Below are 23,226 nucleotides of genomic sequence, written 5' to 3'. Positions count from 1 at the left end.
TGGAAAAATCATGGATTATATGGAAAAATGCGCGCATGAAAAGTAATATTCTTAAGATTTTATTAAACCTGGCAAAGTAAAGGACAAGAAATTCAACCTGGAAAAGTAAAGAACAAGATATTCTAGTAAAGTAAAAAGTAAGAATTTTTTAGACTTAAAATATTGCAGCTAAAAAATGAATTAAATGATCCTAATTATGATATAATAAAATTATTAATTTTTATGTAAATTATAAAATTATTAATTTCATCTACTAACTAACTAACTAATGAATTAATTTCATTCAAACAATTTTCACTACATAAATATATGCAAATAATAGGGGGGAAATAAGTTCAATCCAGCGACTGACACCCTTTCTAACTCAACAATAAACAAAAACATATGCAAATAATAAATAAAATATTTATCAATATTCAAATTTTATTTTTAGCTGCAATATTTTAAGTCTAAAAAATTCTTATTTTTTACTTTACTAGAATATCTTGTTCTTTACTTTTCCAGGTTGAATTTCTTGTCTTTTACTTTACTTTAATAATTTCTTGTCCTTTACTTTACTTTAATAAAATCTTAAGAATATTACTTTTCATGCGCGCATTTTTCCATATAATATATATATATATATATACAAAAGAAAGAAAATTAAAATTCTGAGTTGAAATTTACAATCAAAATTTATTGTTCGACCGAATACTCAAAAAAAAAACAACAATTTACAAAGCCCTTATTCCGTGGAGTTTCAAAGAAGGCTATACTTGCTATGTTTCTCTTCAAAGGACAGAAAGAAATCAGCAAATATATATATATATATATATATATATATATATATATATACATACATATATATATATATATATATATATATATATATATATATATAAACCGTCTTGAGTCCTTGCCTTAAAGCATCTCTGTAACGGCAGATTCCAGCCCCCAAGGACTGTTGGCGAATCTTCCAGAAGCGGCGAGTAGCAGACAGCTATTTCGTCATGTGTATGTGTATTATATAGGTTGATACGCACGCACCTATAATACTAGTCGAGTCACGGATCGTCAAGATATGCATTTAAGACGAGGACAACAGTCCGTTATACTAAGAACAACATACATACATACATATATATATGGCCCGTTAATTAAGAATACATAAGACGATTTAGATAATAACAACATTATGTCGATTTAGTGAGGACAACACAAAATAACCTCTTGCTTAGTCCTACGACTTATGTCTCTTAATTGCTCAGCTTCATATGGCGAGATTATTCGAGACAACTCTAGTTAATCTAATCTTTTGTTTTAGTCTATAGCCTTTTTTGTCTCTCAACTGTTCAGCCACTTTTAACGAGATTACTTAAAAATTTATAGCCCATTTTGTGTCTTAAATGCTCAGTTCCCCTTTAGCGAGATTATACGAAACAATTACTGTTAACACTTGACTCAAAGGGCCAAAGGCATTATCTGTGACCCTGACTTCATTGGATATCAACATATCACATAACAAAATACGGTTTGACCTTATCGTTTGCTAATCATTGAAAACGTCGATGCGATAGGTTTTATCTATATAGCTACTTCAATATATTTTGGAATGTTTGAATATATATATATATATATATATATATATATATATATATATATATATATATATGATCGATAACAGAAATAATGAAATACGGGAATCTAATAAAAGAACAATGTAACCGTATAAATTCTGATGAATGCCGACTTAATGAAAATTGTTTTACATCTAATATTATATATAAATGTGAAATCATTACAGGGAATAATACTAAAACATACTTAGGATCCACAGCGTACCAGTTTAAAAATAGATTGCGTAACCACTTCGGAAAATTAAAATAGGACAACCAAAGATGAAAACAATGAAGATAACATTAGCAATAATGGGACCAATAAGAATAATAAAAAGAAAAATAAGAAAAACTCAACTGCCCTAGGAGAGTAGATAACAGGACTTAAAATAAATGAAACTGAATATAAATTGGAATAGTTGGGAGGGTAGGTAAATATAAACCGTGTAAAACAAAAAACATGAAATCTTTGTATTCTTGAAGCTTACCACGTATTAACATCGAAGGAGGATTTACTAAATAAATGCCAAAATGTAATTCAAGGCCGGTTGCATAGGAACAGATAATTATTATTAATTCTAACTATTCAGGCGGGGGCATAGAAATATCTGGCCTTGAAACCAAGTGCGGAGAAAACCCTCTTAGTGTTGATGGACTCGTAGATCTGATCACGTCATCCATCTAGAACGAAAACTCCGATTTGTAAACCTGTGCCACTGACCTCATACGTCTTGACACAAAACGGGGGAAGGAGGCTTCCTCAGTCCTGGACGACAACCTCCCTAGAGCTGGTGACTTGGTCAAACCTCTCTCTATTGTGCTAGAATATTACTTACGCCTGAAAGTATCCTGTACCTCTACAAAGCCACCATTCGCCCATGTATGGAGTACTGCTGTCACATTTGGACTGGAGTATCTGTTACTAGTGCCTCACTCCTGGACAGGGTCTAAAAGAGAGTCGCCAACCTAATAGGTCCTGAACTGTCATCTAAATTTCAGTCCCTGTACCACCGACGAAATGTTGCATCCCTCTGCCTGTTTTACAAGTATTTTAATGGTTGATGCTCTGACGAACTACAAGCACTTGTACCTCCTCGACGAAAATCCCCCCCCGACAAACCCGACAAGCAGCAAATTCCCACCCCTACACAGTTGAGATCCCTAGATATAAGAAAGCCTTTTACTCTAAAAGATTCTTTCCCAGAACTGCAGGACATTGGAATTCTCTTCCGGTTCGCTGCTTTCCCAACTGTAATAACATGCAGAAATCAAGTGTAATGTGCACAGACATGTTGCTGCCAAACTCCCTACATAGTACCCCTAGAATTTAGGTCCCCGATAGTAGCCCCCTACATCAAAGTGGCAATATGCCTTGTTTGGGGTGAAAATGTAATAAAAAAATTTTTCAAAAAAAGCTTAAAATATGACGATTAAAATTAACTAGTGGTAGGAGTTAGGTTAATCAGGATCTGATTATAACTCCTAAACGTAAATACATCGAAAATCGACCCACCATAAGAACATAAAAATAACTAAATATATAAGGAGAAAACAATTTACTTAAGAAAATATCGATTTGTAAAATAGATATTAAGTACTAAGAATAAGTATATAATAAGTATATTTGACGAAAGTTAGAGCAATGCCAGTCTGTATAGTTTCTACCAGAAACTATAGAATTAAATGCAACGAGAATAAATACTCACTAACAAATGCTAACACGTTTCTATTAGCTATATAGTTGCTAATAGCTAATAGTTACGTAATAATGACTCAGTATAAGTAAAGATAAACAGAACGCAAACACATCTAAAATATTATTGGTAAGAAAATAGAACTAATAAAAAATTAAGAGCGTGAGGCGACATGAGCCGAGTAGAGTAGAAGAAACGAGAAGATGGTATGAAAACATATAATCAGATATAGCAGTATTAACATATGCAGATGAATTTATTTAGTTTACTTACAATATTACATTAAATTTAGAAGATGTAAGAATCTTTAACGGTGAAGACATCCAGTTAGTGTAAATACATTTCCTTTTGTTGGTTGTTTTTGTTTTACGGCATATCAACCCTTTTCAGATTATGTAATGCCGAATCCAATTTTCAGATTATGTAATGCCGAATCCAATACATACACACATACACACACACGCACACACATGTGAAAAAATCACAGATCTTGACCCACACGCATTCACTCAAGCACAACACACAACCCTCCCCTTAATACACAAGCACACACTGACACACACATACACACACATCAAAAAAGAAAGAAAATCAACAAAACCATAAAAACATGTCCCAAATAAACCCAAAACTCCCTCCATCCACCAAATGAACTTAACTCTAACTGATTGAACTTTTGACCAGCTCACCGATTATTGGTGGCAAAAAGTCTGAGATTCACATTTCTCTGAAAAACACAATCGATGTTGCCAGAGAAAAATGTTTTCCAAAAGGACATTACCTTAAAAAAACTTTATATAAAAATATCTGAAAAGAGCTGAACAAGGCTTGAAACGCGTTATAAAAATATTTAAAAATATTACAAAATGATAAAAGTCTGAAAAACAAACAATTGTTGATGGCTACACTCTTTTAAATAGACATTTTTTCTGTCGTTGGAACAACACAGCAATGACTTTATATATATATATATATATATATATATATATATATATATATATATATATATATATATATGTGTGTGTGTGTGTGTGTGTGTGTGTGTACGGAATAATAACATACACACTATTGTCCTCGTGGGATCACCGAAGTTAAGCAATGATGAGCCTGGCTAGTGCCAGATGGGTGACCATTGGGAATAGCAGACGGTGTGTGCTATCCGCTTATCTCGGCATTGTTTCTAGTTGTTCTGATATTTCTACTTGTTAAAGGTTACTCTCCACTGGTACTTACGATTGCAGACTCAGGAGAGGTGTGGTTTGAGATTGCGCAACTCTTGCCACAATAATTTTATGCGCAAGTCGCAACATCATTAGTAATGTAGTACTCATGTAACGTGTGTACAGTCATACATGGACAAAAAAAAATAAAACAAATATATCCGACTCATTTTTTTCTGTTTTAACACAAGTCGTTTATTATCGTAACTTTTCAAATAATGACTGCTTTTTTTTTTACTTTTCATTTCCTCTACCATGAGATTAACAAAACCCAGCTGTCTCGGCACCAGCTTAAAAGTCTCTCGTTGGCATTATGGGGCAACGTGGTGTCCTTTTTTCTTGTCATGCAAGCTTGCGCACACTTGCTAATTTGCATAGTCCTCAAATGGCTGCTGCTGTTAATACTTTTGCTAGTCATCTACCCTTCCCCTGCTGCTGATATTGTCACACGCGTTCATACGCGCTCTGTTACACTCATCGAAATTGATGGACGAACATTATATATATATATATATATATATATATATATATATATATATATATATATATATATATTATTCCTGATAGGATGAAACACTAGTGTTTGCAGATATTAAAAAATAATTATAGTAATAATTATGTCTTCCCCTTTAAAACTGGGTTATTATTGTTGAATACTTTACATTTAAATGAAAAAAAGTTGGTCACAGCCCACGTACACAGATCGTATGATTATAATCATATAGTCACTCTCAACCTCCTAGAATGGCAGTTATCCTTTATATTCTCGTCGCAGTTCACGTTGGTTGAGAGTTTGTTCTTTGCTAATGGAGTCAGAAAGGCCGAGTTCAAATCTCCCGATCAGACGTAATCGTGACTCTCTGAACTGATAATTTTCGAAAAATACTAGTGTCTGTGTTACATAAGAAGGGCTGACTAGATAAGTGAAAATGATATGAGGAAAAGACTAGAATCGAACCCTGTAGGCAAGTGGATAATTGAAATCCTAGGAATGCAGTCCATTGTTAATTCTTTTAGAAATAACTAAATATTTTTTATGTCAGAGATAGAGCAATTGTCCATTATTTTAGAAATGTTAAAAATATCAATTAAAAGAATGGACAATAACAAAGTTGAAAATGTAATGTAACAAATATGTTAAATGATACAATTTAATTTACGGATTTCTTTTATTCATTAGATGTGTGTAAATACATGTGCAAGGGCACGGATGAATTGAAACGTTATAAAGTCACATTGGGAGTACACGTCTGGCGTCATAAACAAAGGAGATTCTCAATATATTGAGATGGGGTTCGAAGTTAGTCAGTTAATCAGAGAATCAGAGAGTCACACTGACAGCCAAAGAGAAAGGGTCAGACTGGGAGATGATGCCCTTAGAGCCGAAGGGTAGAAGAGTAGACCATGTAGTTACACAAGCTATAATTCCTGACATCATCAATCGGCTGGCTGATGAAATCACTATCTATATATTGTAACTGTTTGTCTTCGTGCAGTCATTTCAACTGAAAGGTAATGTGTTTGTCTATCATCATCTTTAATAAACTTTGTATTATATGGAAAAATGCGCGCATGAAAAGTAATATTCTTAAGATTTTATTAAACCTGGAAAAGTAAAGGACAAGAAATTCAACCTGGAAAAGTAAAGAACAAGATATTCTTGTAAAGTAAAAAATAAGAATTTTTTAGACTTAAAATATTGCAGTTAAAAATAAAATTTGAATATTGATAAATATTTTATTTATTATTTGCATATGTTGTTGTTTATTGTTGAGTTAGAAAGGGTGTCAGTCGCTGGATTGAACTTATTTCCCCCGTATTATTTGCATATATTTATGTAGTGAAAATTGTTTGAATAAAATTAATTCATTTGTTTGTTAGTTAGTAGATGAAATTAATAATTTTATAATTTACATAAAAATGAATTAAATTATCCTAATTATGATATAATAAAATTATTAATTTTTATGTAAATTTTAAAATTATTAATTCCATCTACTAACTAACTAACTAATGAATTTATTTTATTCAAACAATTTTCACTACATAAATATATGCAAATAATAGGGGGGAAATAAGTTCAATCCAGCGACTGACACCCTTTCTAACTCAACAATAAACAACAACATATGCAAATAATAAATAAAATATTTATCAATGTTCAAATTTTATTTTTAGCTGCAATATTTTAAGTCTAAAAAATTCTTATTTTTTACTTTACTAGAATATATTGTTCTTTACTTTTCCAGGTTGAATTTCTTGTCCTTTATTTTTCCAGGTTTAATAAAATCTTAAGAATATTACTTTTCATGCGCGCATTTTTACATATAATGCATGATTTTTCCAGGCATTGCTATTGTATTAATATATAAATTTACAATATTTATTAATGATTGTCAAAAAAAATTAGCTCTCAAACACACATTTATGCAATATTTATTATTCAATCACAGTAGTTCCGAGCCAGGGTCTCTACCGAGACTGCGGTTCATTAATTCGTGATCTGTATAGAGCATAAACTAACAAAAAAGAAGATGGCACTCGGTGTCTTTTTAGATATCGTTGGAGCTTTTGACAACATACCCTTCAGTAGTATGTTCAAGTCGCTATGAGAACTCAATGTGCCACCAGTACTCATCCGATGGATTGAGTATATGGTGAGCCACAGAACAGTTCACGTAGAACTACTGAGGGCAACTGTTAAAAGAGAAGTAGTTAAATTAAATCCCCAAAGTGGGATTTTATCACCTTTACTATGGAACTGTATGCTGAATCCTCTTTTAAAGGAGTTTAAAAATAGGAATATTTATGCCCAGGCTGATGCTGTGACATCGCGGGTTCAAAAGCATCATTGGTCAGACGCATTGCCAAAATGGCATTAAATATTCCTAATAAATGGTCTAATCGAAATGAATTAGAATTCAGTAGCTGTAAAACAGAAATGGTTTTGTTTACATATAAAAGGAATTGCCAACTTGGTGACCTTTTTCTGAGTGGACAGAAATTGAAACTTTCGCAGGAGGCAAGGCTGTTAGGGGTAATCCTGGACAGTAAGCTAACCAGGAAAAGCCACATAGAAAAGATTTCCTCCAAGGCGACTGCAGCCCTTATGCAATGCAAACAAATTGTGGGGAAAACCTGGGCAGTTAACCCGCATGTAATGAGGTGGATATACATTGCTATGGTATGTCCCATTTTGTCATATGCATGTGTTTCCTGGATCCGCGGGACAGAAAAACTGTACTTGAGGAAGAAACTCCAGAAGGTACAAAGACTTGCTTGTTTAATGACTTCTTCAGCATATCCGAGCACACCTACTGGAGCATTGGAGATGTTGTTGAATATCCCTCCGATTAAAGAATTCCTGAAGGCAGAAGCGATGCGGGGATCCTATAGAATAGACCTCATGGGTCTGTGGTGGTCAAGATCTGTTGGGACTACTGGAAAAACAAAGAGTCACGTGGATTTGTGTAATGAGGCTAGGAAGGAACTACCGCTCTTGCATGTGCCGGGTGACCTTATGAATAAAACCAGATCATTTGAAAAGCATTTCACATGTATAGTTTATGACAGAACAGGCGCAAGAGATTACGAAAAAGAGCTGGAAAGCAACGTAATCAAATGCTATACTGATGGATCTAAAATGAATGATAAGATTGGTGCGAGTGTTTATATAGAATACTCAAACCACCTCACCTGTCAAAAATCTTATTATCTTGGTAAACTGAGGACGGTCTTCCAGGCAGAAGTCTTCACCATACAGGTATCATCGGATACAACACCAAACACAAGTCATGAGCTGGCACCATTGGATGTGGTACCAAACACCACCCCCGCCTTCACCGAAGAGCAGGATCTCATACCTAAGTCTGACAAGTCAGCTCTAACATTCGGTAAACATCACGACAAAAACTGAAGAAGAAGGAGAGATAGCGCATGTTTAAGGCTTTTGAATCTGAGGTTCTGATCATGGAAGAGGTTCAGCAACAGGAAATAGCTATCAGGCAGCTATTAAAGCATTGGAGAATAGTACGGTAAGATCTCAAACCGTACTGTGCTGCATTGAAAATCTAAACCATCTAGGAAAAGAAAACCGCATATCTATTTCATAAGGAGAGTTAAAAAAAAATTAGTTATTAAAAAAAAGTTCGGTTTTTTAATTATAAAAAAAACGATACACGGGATTGAACCTAAAATCTTTCCACCAACCCCCGGTACTCTAACCGTTACGCTAACATGTCATATTGGCAAAATCGCAGTAAAAAATATTTATATACAAAAAAAGTTATGCAAAATAAAAAAAAGCGTTAGTCACTTATGTATGTACTTACTCTCCTGTTTGTGAACCCACATATTTTGTTGTAACTTTTTTTCTACTGAACCAATTTTCGAAATTTTTTTTCAAAATGTAGCTAATGAGGTGTTCTATCCAACTATATAAGCTGTTTGAAATTTGGTTGGGAACGGAATTAGTGGTGGTGGTTTGAATGTGTAGGGGACTAGGATATATAAATACCACAATCCCGTTACAAAAGAATAATGAAACGAATGGGAATTGAAGGAAACAAAGACTCAATTAATGGATAAGATAAACGTTGTTTATTTGCTGTTGAAAGAAATGAACATTTTAGTTATAACATGTCCGCGCGTATGTAACCAAGGTTTGTTGTAGGACTGGTGTTGTAGCAAGAAAGGGAAATGTGTTTTCATCTCAAGTTCGTGTCACTATTGTTTGTTCGCGCGTTGGAAGAGAAATAAATGTTGTAGGAAAATTGAGAATGGTAGTCCAGCGTGTAGACAAAGAAGAGGATATTAGAGTTGTCATCAGTTAGTAGTCAGCTACGCGAAGGTGTTCTTAGTGGCCAGTAGTAGATGGAGAGAGAAAGGGTGAGAATGTATACATACAGTCTTTAGCTCGTGCCCCATACATAGTAGGAAGTGGGCGTGAGGTACGCGTGCACGCGCGCCGAAACGGCGGCGGCTTGTTAGCCCAACCTCTCTCGTTGAGAGTTGGTCCTAAAGAGAGTTAGAAACAGTTTGTCTCCATGTTTTATACTCGCTTCCGGAGTGTATCTTGCGCATGTGTATTTCCTTAGAAAGCGGAAGTGACGGCGTCCATGTGCGTGTTCGTGTTCGCGTGTGTGAGTACATGTGTATACGTAAGTGTGTGTGTATATATACGTGAATGTGAGTGTATGTACGCGAACGTGAATAAGTGTACATGTGTGGACGTGGGCGCGTATGTTTGTGTGCGCGTATGTATATGACAGCTTGAAATATGAATGTGTGTTTTGTGTGAGACTTGAAAAAGGCTCGTACAAATGTGTCTCGATTCATTCAATTTCGGACTTAAGCATATATTCAACCACGGTAGTGGTTGAATGATAACATCCTTTCAAATCTTAATTGTCTGTCCCCTCCTCCATCATCAGTAATGATTCCCCTCCCCTTATTTCAGAGAACTGTATTACACATTCTTTCAATAATGAATTCGCATCACTCTCAGTTCCGGATTCTCATCATCTCTCTCAGTATTCTCATCATTGTTGTTATCTCATGTCCAGGTAACCTAACTCTTAAATGTCAAGTTTTTTGACCCAAAATTGGCGGAGGTGTTTGGTAGAGTCTGTAAAGGTCATCTCTTTCAACTTTGGCGTCTTGGTAGCCACATTTTCGCCCGAAAACCGACTAAAAAGCAGAATATCCCTTAGGTAGAATTTCAAATGTTTAGACGCAAAATTGGCTGAATAGTTTGCTAGAAACCGCAAAGTTCAAATCTTTTGAATTTTGACCTCTTGACAGCCTAATTTTTGGCCGACAACCGATTAAAAAGAATTTTCCCAAATATCATTACCCCTTATATCAAATCTAGAGTCTGTAGACTTAAAACTGACATAGTAGTTTGGTAGCGAAATTTACACACAGACACACACCCACACACAGACAATTTCACTTTTATAGATATATAGATATATCTATTATTTTTACTATAAGTTTTAAGTATTACATATTTTATATTTCTTTGTATATGTACTGTACTCTTTCTTCTGGTTTTCTACCCTGAATTTTGTTTTTATTTTGGTTACGTGTGAGTATGGCGATGTGTGTATATTTGTACTTGTATGCATGTATATGCTTATAATTTTGCTTTTATATGTGTGTAAGTGTGTACGTATTGCTGAACTTATTTGCTTCCACATATGCTCGCCTTTACATTTTTGACCCCCCCATCCTACTAGTTTTATTTTTCTTCGCTTTATTCTCTCTTTTGATATTCTTGTCTGTGTATCTGGTTCGATTTCTTACGTTTACGTTAAAAGAGAGTTTTGCAACATTTTAGATTTTTCCGGGCCAAATGCGAATGAACAGGAAACAGTACAAATAAAAAATGTAATATGGTGTTATGAGTATAGTGAAAAGTACATAGTAATGATCCTCCTTTGATCCCGAGCAACGTCAGATTTTCTTGCTAGTCTATACGAAAATGAAAGATATGTGTTTGTGTTTGACTCACCTAAACATCCACTGGAATTCGATCTGGGCAGACTGCTTAAGGGGGGCTTGCAATTGGTGCAATTACGTTGGTCTATATCGGAATATGTACCGCCGGGGCAATCCACACATCCGGTTACAATTGCTTTCGTACCAGCAGGACATTTTTCTGGAAGCGAAAAGAGAATGCGAAAATAAAGTAAAACAAAAAGATAAACAACAATTCAGTTCAGCCCGGATTTGCTCGGGCCCTATGTATTGTTCATAACTTGCCCTACGTGTGAATACAACTTATGTAAGATTTAAATTATTTAGACAAAAATTTGTCTGAGTAATTTCGTAGAGCCGGAAGAGGTGAATTTTTAAAAAGCTTTGAGTCCAATTTTGACCCCTTAACATTTATTTTTACGGGCACAAATCCAATTATAAAGTTTGATCCATGTCCAAGTAACCCACATTCAAAATTTCAAGTGTTTAGACTCAAAGTTGGAGGAGGAGTTTGGTAGAGTTCTCAAAGGTCAAATCGTTGAACTTTGACCCCTTGACTGCCAAATTTCTGGCCGAAAACTGTTTAAAAGATTTTCCCAAATCTCAATACTGCTTATGTCAAATCTCGAGTCTGTAGACTGAAAATTTACAAAGTTATTTGATAGGGAAATGTACACACACACATACATAGACACACACACAGACACACACACATTTTCACTTTTATATAAATACTAGCAGTTCCGCCCTATGTACTGTTCATAACTTTATGTGCATATGTCTGTATTAAAAAGTGTGAATATGTACGGTAATGCCTTTCTATATAATAGGCTTCCTTAACTACCGTAGATAAAAGTTGGTAGAGACCGCAGACGTCAATTTGTTTTAAAACTTTGACCCCCTTAAAATTTATTGTTTTGAGCTCAAATTAAATTAAAATGTTTGACCCATGTCAAAGTAACCTATATCTAAAATTTAAAGTGTTTGGACCCAAAATTATTTGGTAGAGTCTGAAAAGGTCAACTATGTAAACTTTAACCTCTTGCCAGCGAAATTTTCGCCCAACAACTGATTAAAGAAAACTGCATGTCTGGATATCTTTTGTATAAAATTTCAAATGTTAGACCTAAAATTGGTTTAATAGTTTGCTAGAGACTGCAAAGGTAAAATCTTTAAAACTTTGACAATATTTGGAAGGCAAATTTTCAGCAAAAAAACCAAAAAAATGATTAAAAAGCTTGCCCTATGTCTGAATACACTTTATGTAAAATTTCAAATGTTTAAACCAAAGATTGGCTGAGTAATTTGTTAGAGATAGCAGAGGTCAATTTAAAAAAAAACTTTGACTCTAATTATGACCTTTTGACATTTATTGTTTTGGGTTCAAATCAATATATAACGGTGGATCCATGTTCAAGGAATCTATATCTAAAATTTCTAGTGCTTAGACCCACAATTGGCAGAAGAGTTTTGTAGAGTTCTCAAAGATCAAATCGTTGAACTTTGACCCCTTAACAGCCAAATTTCTGCCCAAAAACCGAATAAAAAGAGTTTCCAAAATTTCAAAACCCATTATATCAAATCTATAGTCAGTAGACCGAAAATTGACAGAGTTATTTGGTACAGAAGTGCACACACACACACACACACACACACACACACACACACACACACATTTTCACTTATATATATTTATTATGTGTATATGTCTATATATGCTAATATATATATTGTATGAATATATATATATATATTATATGCATAGTCTAAAGAGCAGAGTGTATTTTAATGTAATATTAAAATTACTAATTTAATTAAAATACAGGGAAAGAAAAAGTGCTTATTGTAATTTAGATATATAATAAGCTCGATAGGTAAATATCCTAGAGCTAATTTAATATTCAGTAATGTGATTGATAATTTAAAATTCAAATTAGAATTAAATTAAAATTAATGCTAGGTTTATTTATGGTGTCTTTTACATATATTAAAAACCCTTCCCAATACTTTGCTGATGAGGAAACTTTGTTAAAAACACTATATGTAAAAATTATTGCCCGTGGCTTAATGTCTACCGCAATAAAAACCTTGTTTTCCGAAACGATCGTACAAATTATTGATTTTGTTGTTGTTCCTTCTTATGAAACGGATTTTTAATTTAATTCTAATTTGAATTTTAAATTATCAATCACATTACTGAATATATATTATATGCATATATATGTGTGTGTGTGTGTGTGTGTGTGTGTGTGTGTGTGTGTGTGTGTGTATTATGTGGATCTATACAGATGTATAGATATAGATAAATACAATAGTCCAAATAATCCAAATAAAAATCTTGTATTAATATCTCATTTAAAATAATACCATGTAATTTTGCATAGGTCCATTTAAGTATAAATTTGATAAATATGGATCCTATCGATAGGAATTTGAAACTTTTTTCACAAAAAAATACGAGATAAGGTATGTTTAAAAAGGATGTGTCCTCTATAGTATCAGATCCGACCGAATGGTTAATTGTAGGCATAGACCGATTCATACCATCCAAAAAATTCCAACAAAAACCTAGCAGCCAGCCATGGTCCTCCCAGAATGTGCTGCTGCCATCGCGCACAGAAATCACTTTTTCCATAGCTACCAACGTAATTGATGCACTGAGACTAAAGCTGCTTTCAGGACTGCCAGCAACCATTATAAAAGAGAAATAAAAAATGCAAGAGAGCTATATGCTCAGTCCGTTAAATCTAAAGTAGCTGAGCAGCAGCTTGGTTACCAGCAGCTTTGGCAAATAGCAAACAGGATCCTGAACAGAAGCGTGCATTCTATCCCAACCATCATCAATGGACCTGAGGTCATTTCGTCAGCATCAGATACGCCCAAACTATTTGCAAAGAACTTTGCAGCTAATTCCACGCTATGCGACCAAGGCTATCAACTCCCTGTATTTCCTCCTATAATAGACAACACACTATGCAACATACAAATATCCGTGCGTAAGGTTGCCAAGCTAATCAAGAACATTGATTCCAGTAAAGCAACTGGCCCTGACGGCATTCCAATTATAGTGTTGAAAAAGCTTCGACCAGAACTTGCCTCCATACTTACAAAACTGTTCAAGTGTTGCCTTAAGGAGAAGTTCTTCCCAACACCCTGGAAAACCTCATCAATATGTATTTAAGAATTCAGGTGATAAGTCATCTCCCTCTCAGTACAGACCAATGAGTCTCCTGTGTGTCATAAGTAAGTTGCTCGAATCCATATTAAATAGAGAAGTAGTCAACAAGCTCAACAGAAATAACCTTAGTGACATGCAATATGGTTTCCGTTCTGCCAGACCTTCGATAAGGTATGGCATAAAGGCCTACTTCACAAGATTTCCAGCTACGGTATATCTGGAAATGTTTTCTTAATCATGAAATCATTTCTCTCTGATAGGCTCATAAGAGTAGTGGTTGATGGGCAGAAATCAGAGGCCCACCGTATTAATGCTGGAGTCCCTCAGGGGTCCATCCTGGGCCAACTCTCTTCCTAATCTACATCAATGATCTCCCAAAACACATACTTAAATCATTTGTTGACATCTATGCTGATGACACGACCATCTATGGCAACACATCTAAGGCCGTAAATGATATCTCACTAACGATGCAATTCTCTATCTATATAAAAGCCAAGTACGTCCAAGGATGGAGTACTGCTGCCACATCTGGGCAGGAGCTGCTAAAAACAGCTTATCCTGCCTTGACAGAGTACAACATAGACGCCGTGGCTTAGTGGGGCATGCCCCTTTCTCTTCCCTGTAATCTCTCTTCCACAGAAGAGACGTTGTGAGCCTGTCTTTGTTTTATCATTACTTCCATGGCAAGTGCTCATCTGAGCTCCAATCTTTGGTCCCCCCTCGCTTTCACGATAAACACCCGTCTAGCTGAAACCATTGTCACAAATTTTCCCCACTCTTTATCTATGCCAAAACCAAAATGTAGATTCCATGAACAAAGCTTCTTTCTTAGAAGTGCACGCCTGTGAAACTCTCTTCCTTTTGCCTGTTTCCCACGTGACTACAACTTGGATGTCTTCAAGTCCAACATAAACAAATTCCTGATGAACCGCCCCCTTAAGTAAGACACTTTTTCAAATCCCCAATACTAACGATTACTATGATACTATCCCATTGATTACTGTGCACACAATAACTTTTATCCTCGAGTGGCTTTCGGGCCTTGATAAGCGGGTACTACCATATAAAAAAAAATTATAATTTCTTTGAACGAATTTTGATTGACTTTTCTTTGACATACAATTTTTTTTCATTTTTATCTGTTCATTTCTCCCCTTGTTGCACTGCAGACAATAACTATATTCCCCCCTCTCTATATTCATCCTGCAATCAGCTAAACTCCCTCTTTTTATTGGTCTACTTGTTGATTTGATAGCTGTGGCCCTTAGTTACTTAATATTTAAAAATTAAAGATTGAAAATATCCCGAAATTTAAAAATATTTATACAATTTGCAGTTGAGTGAAAGATTTACATTACTAGTTAAATTTCTGCTTAGCTATTCCTAATGAAATGTTATTACTAAATTATAAATAAATGCTAATTAGTAGTGATGATACGATTCCAATATTTTCTATATAATTAATGGTTCTGTTCTTCATTCCTGATTCCAATACAATTACCGGTTTCGATTCTTTTCACAATTATATACAATGTATATACCTGCATACCTCCATTGGTATCATCTTCTGAATAATATTAAAAATTATTAATAATATTTACATTTAATAATAGTATTTATACTGTAGTAATACAATTTATAATTTAGCAAAATTATTTAAATTCAGTAACAGTATTTATAATTTAGTAATAACATTAAAACTAAGTAATAGTATTTATAATTTAGTAATAACATTTAAATTTTGTAATATTTATTATTTAGTAATAGCATTTATAATGAAGTAATAATATTTATAAATTAGCTATAATATTTAAATTTAGTAATATTATTTATAATATATTAAAATATTCATAATTTAGCAATAATATTTAAATTTAGTAATATTATTTATAATTTAGTAATAATATTTATAATTTAGTAATAATACATTTAATTAAGTAATAACATTTATAATTTAGTAATATTATTTAAAATTTGTATAAATATTTATAATTTAGTAATAATAATAAATAGTAATAATTTAGTATAGTTAAGTAACAATAATTATTATTTGGTAAAATATTTGTAATTTAATAATAATATTTATAATTTAGTAATAATATTATTATAAAGTAATAGTAATTAAATTTAGAAATACCATTTATTATTTAGTAATAGTATTAAAAGTTAGGTATTACTATTTTAATTTTGTAACAATATTTATAATCTAGTAATAATATTAATAAGTTAGTAATAATATTATAATTAACTAATAGCATTTATAATTTAGTAATACTATTTATAATTAGGTAATAATATTTATAATTAAGTAAAAACATTTATAATTTAGTAATAATATTTATAATTTAGTAATAATATTTATAATTTAGTTATAATATCAAAATTAAGTAGTAATATTTATGATTTAAAAATAATATTTATTATCAAGCCTTAACGTTATTTATTTAGTAATAATATTTATAATTTAGTAATAATATTTATAATTACGTAAAACATCTCTGAGTAATAATATTTAAATTTAGAAAATAATATTTATGATTAAGTAATAATATTTATAATTTAGTAAATACATTTAAAATGTAGTAATAATATTTATAATTTAGTAACAATATTTATAATAATGTAATATAATTTTTATTTAATAATAATATTTATAATTTCGTAGTGACATTTATAATTTAGTAATAATATTCATAATTTAGTAATAATATTTATAATTTTGTAATTATATTTATAATTAGGTAATAATACGTATAATTTAGTAAACACATTTTTAATTTAGTAATAATATTTATAATTTAGTAATAATATTAAAATTAAGTAATAGTATTTATGATTTAGTAATAATATTTAATATCAAGCACAAACTTTTTTATTTAGTAATAATATTTATAATTTAATAATAATATTTATAATTAAGTAAAAACATTTCTGACTTAGTAACAATATTTAAATTTAAAAAATAATATTTATGATTAAGTAATAATATTTATAATTTAGTAAAAATATTACAAATTTATTAATAATATTTATAATTTAGTAATGATATTTATAATAATGTAATATCATTATTAATTTAGTAATAATATTTATAATTTCGTAGTAACATTCATAATTTAGCAATAATATTTATAATTTAGTAATAATATTTATAATTTTGTAATTTTATTTATAATTAGGTAATAATACATATAATTTAGTAAAACATTTTTAATTTAGTAATTATATTCATAAATTAGTAATAATATTTATAAAATAGTAATAACCTCGCTATATTAGTAATAATATTGACATTACGTAATAATATTTATAATTAAGTAATATCACTTATAATTTAGTAATAACATTGAAAGGTTAGTAATAATATTTATAATTTAGTAAAAAAAACATAATATCATTTTTTATTTAGTAATAATATTTATAATTTAGTAATAACATTTTAAATTTAGTAATAATATTCATAATTTAGTAATAACAGTGAACATTTAGTAATAAAAGTGAACATTTAGTAATAAGTTATTAATTAGTAATAATATTTATAATGTAGTAATACTGTTAAAATAACATTTTTTACTTAGAAATAATATTTAAATTTAGTAATTATATATATAATTTAGAAATAATACTTATGATTTAGTAATATTTTTTAGTTATAAGATTTTTAATTTCGTAATAAAAGTTAATTTCCTAATAATATTTATAATTTAGTAATAATGTTTAAATTTAGTAATTACATTTATAATTTAGTAATAATATTTATTATATATTAATGATATTTATAATTTAGTTGTAATATTTGAATATAAAAATAACATTTTTGATGTAGTAATAATATTTAAATTTAGTAATAATATATATTATTAGAAATAATATTTATAATTTAGAAATACCATTCTTAATTAATTCAGGAGTAATATTTAAATATGATGATAACATTTGGATTTAGTAATAATATTTAAATTTAGTAATAATATGTATAATTTATTAATAATATTTTAATTTAGTTATAATATTTATAATTTAGTGATATTAATAATTTCGTAATAATATCTATAGTTTAGTAATAGTTTTAATAATAATTTCAAGCAAGAAATTTGTTATCTACAATTCTGATTTTTTTAGATGAGCATATATTATTCGTATCATTTGGATTCTTCCGACTATTGTTCTCTTAAGTGTTTTTTGCACAACATTTCGGTCGATGTAACCTTGGACCTTCTTCAGGCGATCTTTATCGAACTCGGGTATCTTTTTGTTTAACTCTGGAATCTGCATGAAATTTTAAACAGATCTCTTTATTTAATCCACAGGGATAGTATGCTTTTTTTCCAACAACTAAGTTCTAATAATTTGTAATTGTTTTTTGGGTCAATTGCACTGCGGGATGAACCTTCAGCCTCCAGAAGAATGTGATTTTACAACTGAATTTTATTAACTACTTTTTTCACTGCACTACAGGAACTTGCAGACTGTTGTTCTCATTTGAATGTTTTTTTAGCAACGTTTTGATCCATGTAACCTCTGGCCTTTTTCGGGTGTATCTTGTCAAACTCGGGAATTTTATTGTCAAACTTGGAAATCAGGACTTGTGAGTAGGAGGATACAGTAATTGGTAAAATTCAGTTGTAAAGTAACACTTTTTTGGAGGTTGAAGGTTCAATCCTCAGTGCAAGCGATACTCAAAATACAATTGCAGATGTCAGGATTTGTGAAAATAACACTCAAGATGAAAAGAGATGTCTGAAAAATCCAAATAAAACAAAAAAAAACAAGTTATTAGTAAGTCTTACACCATTCTTACTTCTCTTCCAACTCACAGAAACTTGATTATTGTTGTTGGCTCTGACTCAACTTTAACATGTGTCACAAGGTAGAGAGCTCTTAGTTTTAAGAGTTATCTCCCTTGGATCAGTTTGCTGACCAAATAAAAGCGGCTAGTAAAATATGCCTTGTTCGCCTATTCTTTGTTTTACCCAAAATAAAATGCAACATGGTATCACCGAGCGGTGACTGATTGATTAATTTGCAAGTAACCCCCCCCCCCCCGAAAAAAAACGATGCATTAAAAGTAATCACCCACCTCTTTCCCTATTGTACCACATGCTCAAGATCAGAGGAGAGAGAATCAGAGAGAACTTGGTCAATTATGGCCTTAGATGAGTTGTCATAGATGGTAGTGTCGTCAGCATAAATGCCTACGAATGATCTAAGGGTGTGTTTTGGGTCATCATTGATGTAGATCAGAAAGGGGCCCAGGATTGACCCTTGAGGGACTCCAGCAATAATACTGTGAGCTTCCGATTTCTGCCTATCAACCACTACTCTAATGAAACTATCAGAGAGAAATGATTTGATAATTGAGAAGACATTTCCAGGTATACAGTAGTTGGAAATTTTGTGAAGTAGACCTTTATGCCATACCCTATCAATAATAGATGTGAATTCGGTTGTAACAAGGATGGACGGCTCTTGGAACAAATCATAAAAGGTTTAAAATATTCAGATAAGAGGAGAAATCTTATTAGTAAATCGAATCTCACACTGGAGATAGCTATCGAAAGCATAAGGGCATACGAAGCTACAACCCATAATAACACACACAACAAAAAATGCAAACGATATACAGGATATATATATATATATATATATATATATATATATATATATATATATATATATATATATATATATATATATATATATATATAGGGTGGAGGCATAAATACTGTTACAAAATAAGATTCAGATTTATCCCAACAAAATAATTTATTACAAAACCCAATTACAGAAAATGATTAAAAAATACTGAAGGAAAAATATGGCATAAGTATTATTCAAAATGTTTCCCTTGACCCTTCAGTACACTACGAAATCTTTTGGGGAAATCATCTATAACAGCACACCCAACCTCTAAGTGTATTTTATCCCAGCATTTGTTAATTTTTTTCTTAAAAGCTTCAATATTTTGTACGCGGAGTAGAGCAGCCTTCACGCTCTAGGAGTGACCACCAAGAATAATCAAGAGTGTTATGATTAGCTGATAAAGACGGCCATTCTTCTTTGCTAATCCAGGACGTATGGTTTGTCGCAGTATCTAGTTGGAGAGTCCAAACTTCTTCACCGTACACAGAATTACACCATGGGGTCAGTGAACCTGCAAGAATGTCTTCAATGTAACGTTGTTTGTTAATCTTGACCCTTTGAGGGTAAAAAACAAGTGGAGATTTCCCTCTTTCAGAAATTGCTTCCCTGATAATCATTGATGCTGTTTTCTGCATTCTGAAAATCTTTCCTGCAGTATTGCTTCACGATTTCTCGCAAGGGCGCTATCATTTTGATGATTGTAGCACTATTGAAGTGAGAATAACTTTTCAGCCGTAAAGATGATGTTATTGAGCGTACCTTCTCTGATACGGTTCAAGAAGTGTCGACTTCTGATGAGTCTGTTTTCAAATGTGAGTGCAGAGAGAAGCTGTTTTTATTTTGATCTTACAGGATGACATCTGTAGGTTACTTCGACATATTCTTCGTATAGTTCTTGGTGATGTCTGTCCTTCCTTTACAATTTGTCTCATTGATCTTTATTGATTTCGCCTGATTTTTTCCCGACATTTTTTATGAGTTTAGGTGTTCTAGAGGTGCGGAGACGGCCTGATCGTTGTCTATCTTTGATCGATAAAATTTCAAAGCAATGATCAATCGACCTTTTTATATACAATTGATTTTAAGGTTTTCCCCTAACTTGACTATCTCTGTGTGGGGACGGCCTGATCGTTGTCTATCTTTGATCGATGAAATTTCAAGGCAATGATCAATCGACCTTTTTATATACAATTGATTTTGAGGTTTTCCCCTAACTTGACTATTTCTGATGGACGCATGCCCTTCTTATGCTACTCTATGGGAATCCTCTCTTCAATTCAACATTGTGAAAAATTAGTAGATTTTCTTTCTGAAAAATAAGAAATCATATATTAAGTTATAATATAATGACAATAAAATAGTAAATTTATTTTAATATTATCATAAAATATAGTTCCGAAATTTTGTAACAGGAATTATGCCTCATACTGTAAACACTGGAAAGTATTACGAGGTAGCGATAAGAAAGTCCAAACCGTGCACAAGATGTGTGAATGGAAATCGCGTTTTAATGAAAAAGTTGACTTATACCTGTACACCATAAATAAAGAGAATGGTAACAATATTCGCTACTATAGATTGTGGGGATTCAGAAAAAATAAAAATGAAAGTGGACACTGGGGCAAATGGAAATATAATATTGTACAGAATTTATTAAAAAAGATGTACCCCCAAAACAGCTACGAAAATAGAGAATATAGAGTGACATAAAAAGGGAGACAACAACCCTATGAGCAGTAAGCGGCACCAAAATACAGCAATATAGCTCAATAATATACAACAGGAAAATAAGAACAAGGATCCCAAACTTGTTGGATACAAGCGCAATAAAAGACAACCAAATCTGTGAGCGGATGAACATTAAAACTAGGAAGCAACAAAAGTATTTCAACAGAAATGCAAAAGACCTTCCCGAATTAATGATAGGTAGGAAAGTGTGTTAACACGTGGTAGCCAGCGGTGATAGTAGAGAAATGCACTATATCACCAAAGTGCAGAGAGATGGAAAACTATTGAGACACAGCAGAAAGACATTTACAAGAAATATTCAGACCACGAAGAAAGGTTACTTTCAATTTACCAGTCCACGAGATTGAACAAGATAATCCAACATCACTGTTTCAACAGAGCAGTGACTCCACGTTATTAAACAACACCAATATGACAACGCAACACGCCCAGCACATACAACTGCAGACACAACCTGGAGAAATACTAGAACTACCAACATCATCAAACCAACCTGTGAGAACAAGAAAACCCTTAACAAAATATAAGGACTTTATTATATATAAATATAAAAAAATAAATTAAACACACATAGATAAAAATAAAATAAAATAATTCTACTTGATAAGAAAGATGTCACAAGGTAGAGAGCTCTTAGTTTTTAAGAGTTGTCTTCCTTGGATCGAGTTTGCGGACTCTTTGGGCAGAGTAAATAAAAACGGCTAATAAAATATACCTCGTGCGTTCATTCTTTGTTTCATCCAATATAAAATGTAACACATGTATCCTTACTGAAGATTAATAAACTTTTCCGTCTTTAATTTTTCTAGTTTTATTTTAACGCAAGAAAACGTAATTACAGATGACTGGCAATGGTATTTTTCTTCCATAAGCAATAAATTTCGGTACTTGTTAAGATAGAGTTGACAAATTGATTTCTTAAGATATGTCGTTTTAAGTAAAAACAATATTACGTACTTAATTGTCATGTCGAAAATAGTAATGTATCTAAAAATTACGAAAAATCATCGAGTAGAAAGTTATTTATTATTAAAAATAATTTTTTACCGAAAATTGGATAAAATTGCGTTTTTAGACGTTTTAAAGTAGACAGTGAAGAGTTTATAGCAGACGAAATTGCAACTAACACAAGCAGGAGTAAATTCTCACGGTTGGAGATTTTGAATACACTTCCTTCCTGGCTTGTGCCATCAGAAGCTAGCTCTCAGTCACATGACCGACTTTATAAAAGTTTAAACTGGCAACACACTCTCTTTTTAGATATTAGACCAACAACTCCACATGGAACGGACCTGTCGCCCTCAACTTTCCTCTTGGGATTCAAAAGAACTCACTCAGCGTTTGGGCTCAAGGTTCGACTAAGGCGTGAATACAAACAAGCCAACATGGCTATCTCCATATTCTTCAATGCGGAACATGCACAAACTCTCTTTCTCACCCTACAGTACTGTCTCTAATCTTTCGTGACGCATGTTTCCACTAGTATTTTAGACACTAACGTTCATGAACTCTTTCAACAGGCCTGTCTAATCTTTAATTTACGTTCCACACAGAAACACTTTCCACGACTAACCCGTTTCTCTATTCTTACTAACGAAGATGACCAATAAAGATGTTATTTAAATGTTAGAATGAGACTTCTTTTCTTGTTTTCATTATTACTA

The 23,226-nt window shown here is 32.1% G+C and overlaps 1 protein-coding gene across 1 annotated transcript in view; it reads right to left on the bottom strand.

The window, feature by feature from the left end:
* The window catches only part of LOC145266641 (uncharacterized), a 347,925-nt gene that overhangs the window by 31,671 nt on the left and 293,028 nt on the right, over nt 1-23,226 (bottom strand). Inside the window, exon 29 of the mRNA XM_080122566.1 lies at nt 11,024-11,170. Within this exon, the coding sequence (XP_079978692.1) occupies nt 11,024-11,170 (147 nt within the window). The remainder of the gene's footprint in view (nt 1-11,023; nt 11,171-23,226) is intronic.

The sequence above is a fragment of the Euprymna scolopes genome, chromosome 41 (assembly GCF_053919585.1).
Source record: "Euprymna scolopes isolate OS-2025 chromosome 41, ASM5391958v1, whole genome shotgun sequence".
Taxonomy (NCBI): domain Eukaryota; kingdom Metazoa; phylum Mollusca; class Cephalopoda; order Sepiida; family Sepiolidae; genus Euprymna; species Euprymna scolopes.
This window is presented reverse-complemented; position numbering and strand designations above follow the sequence as displayed.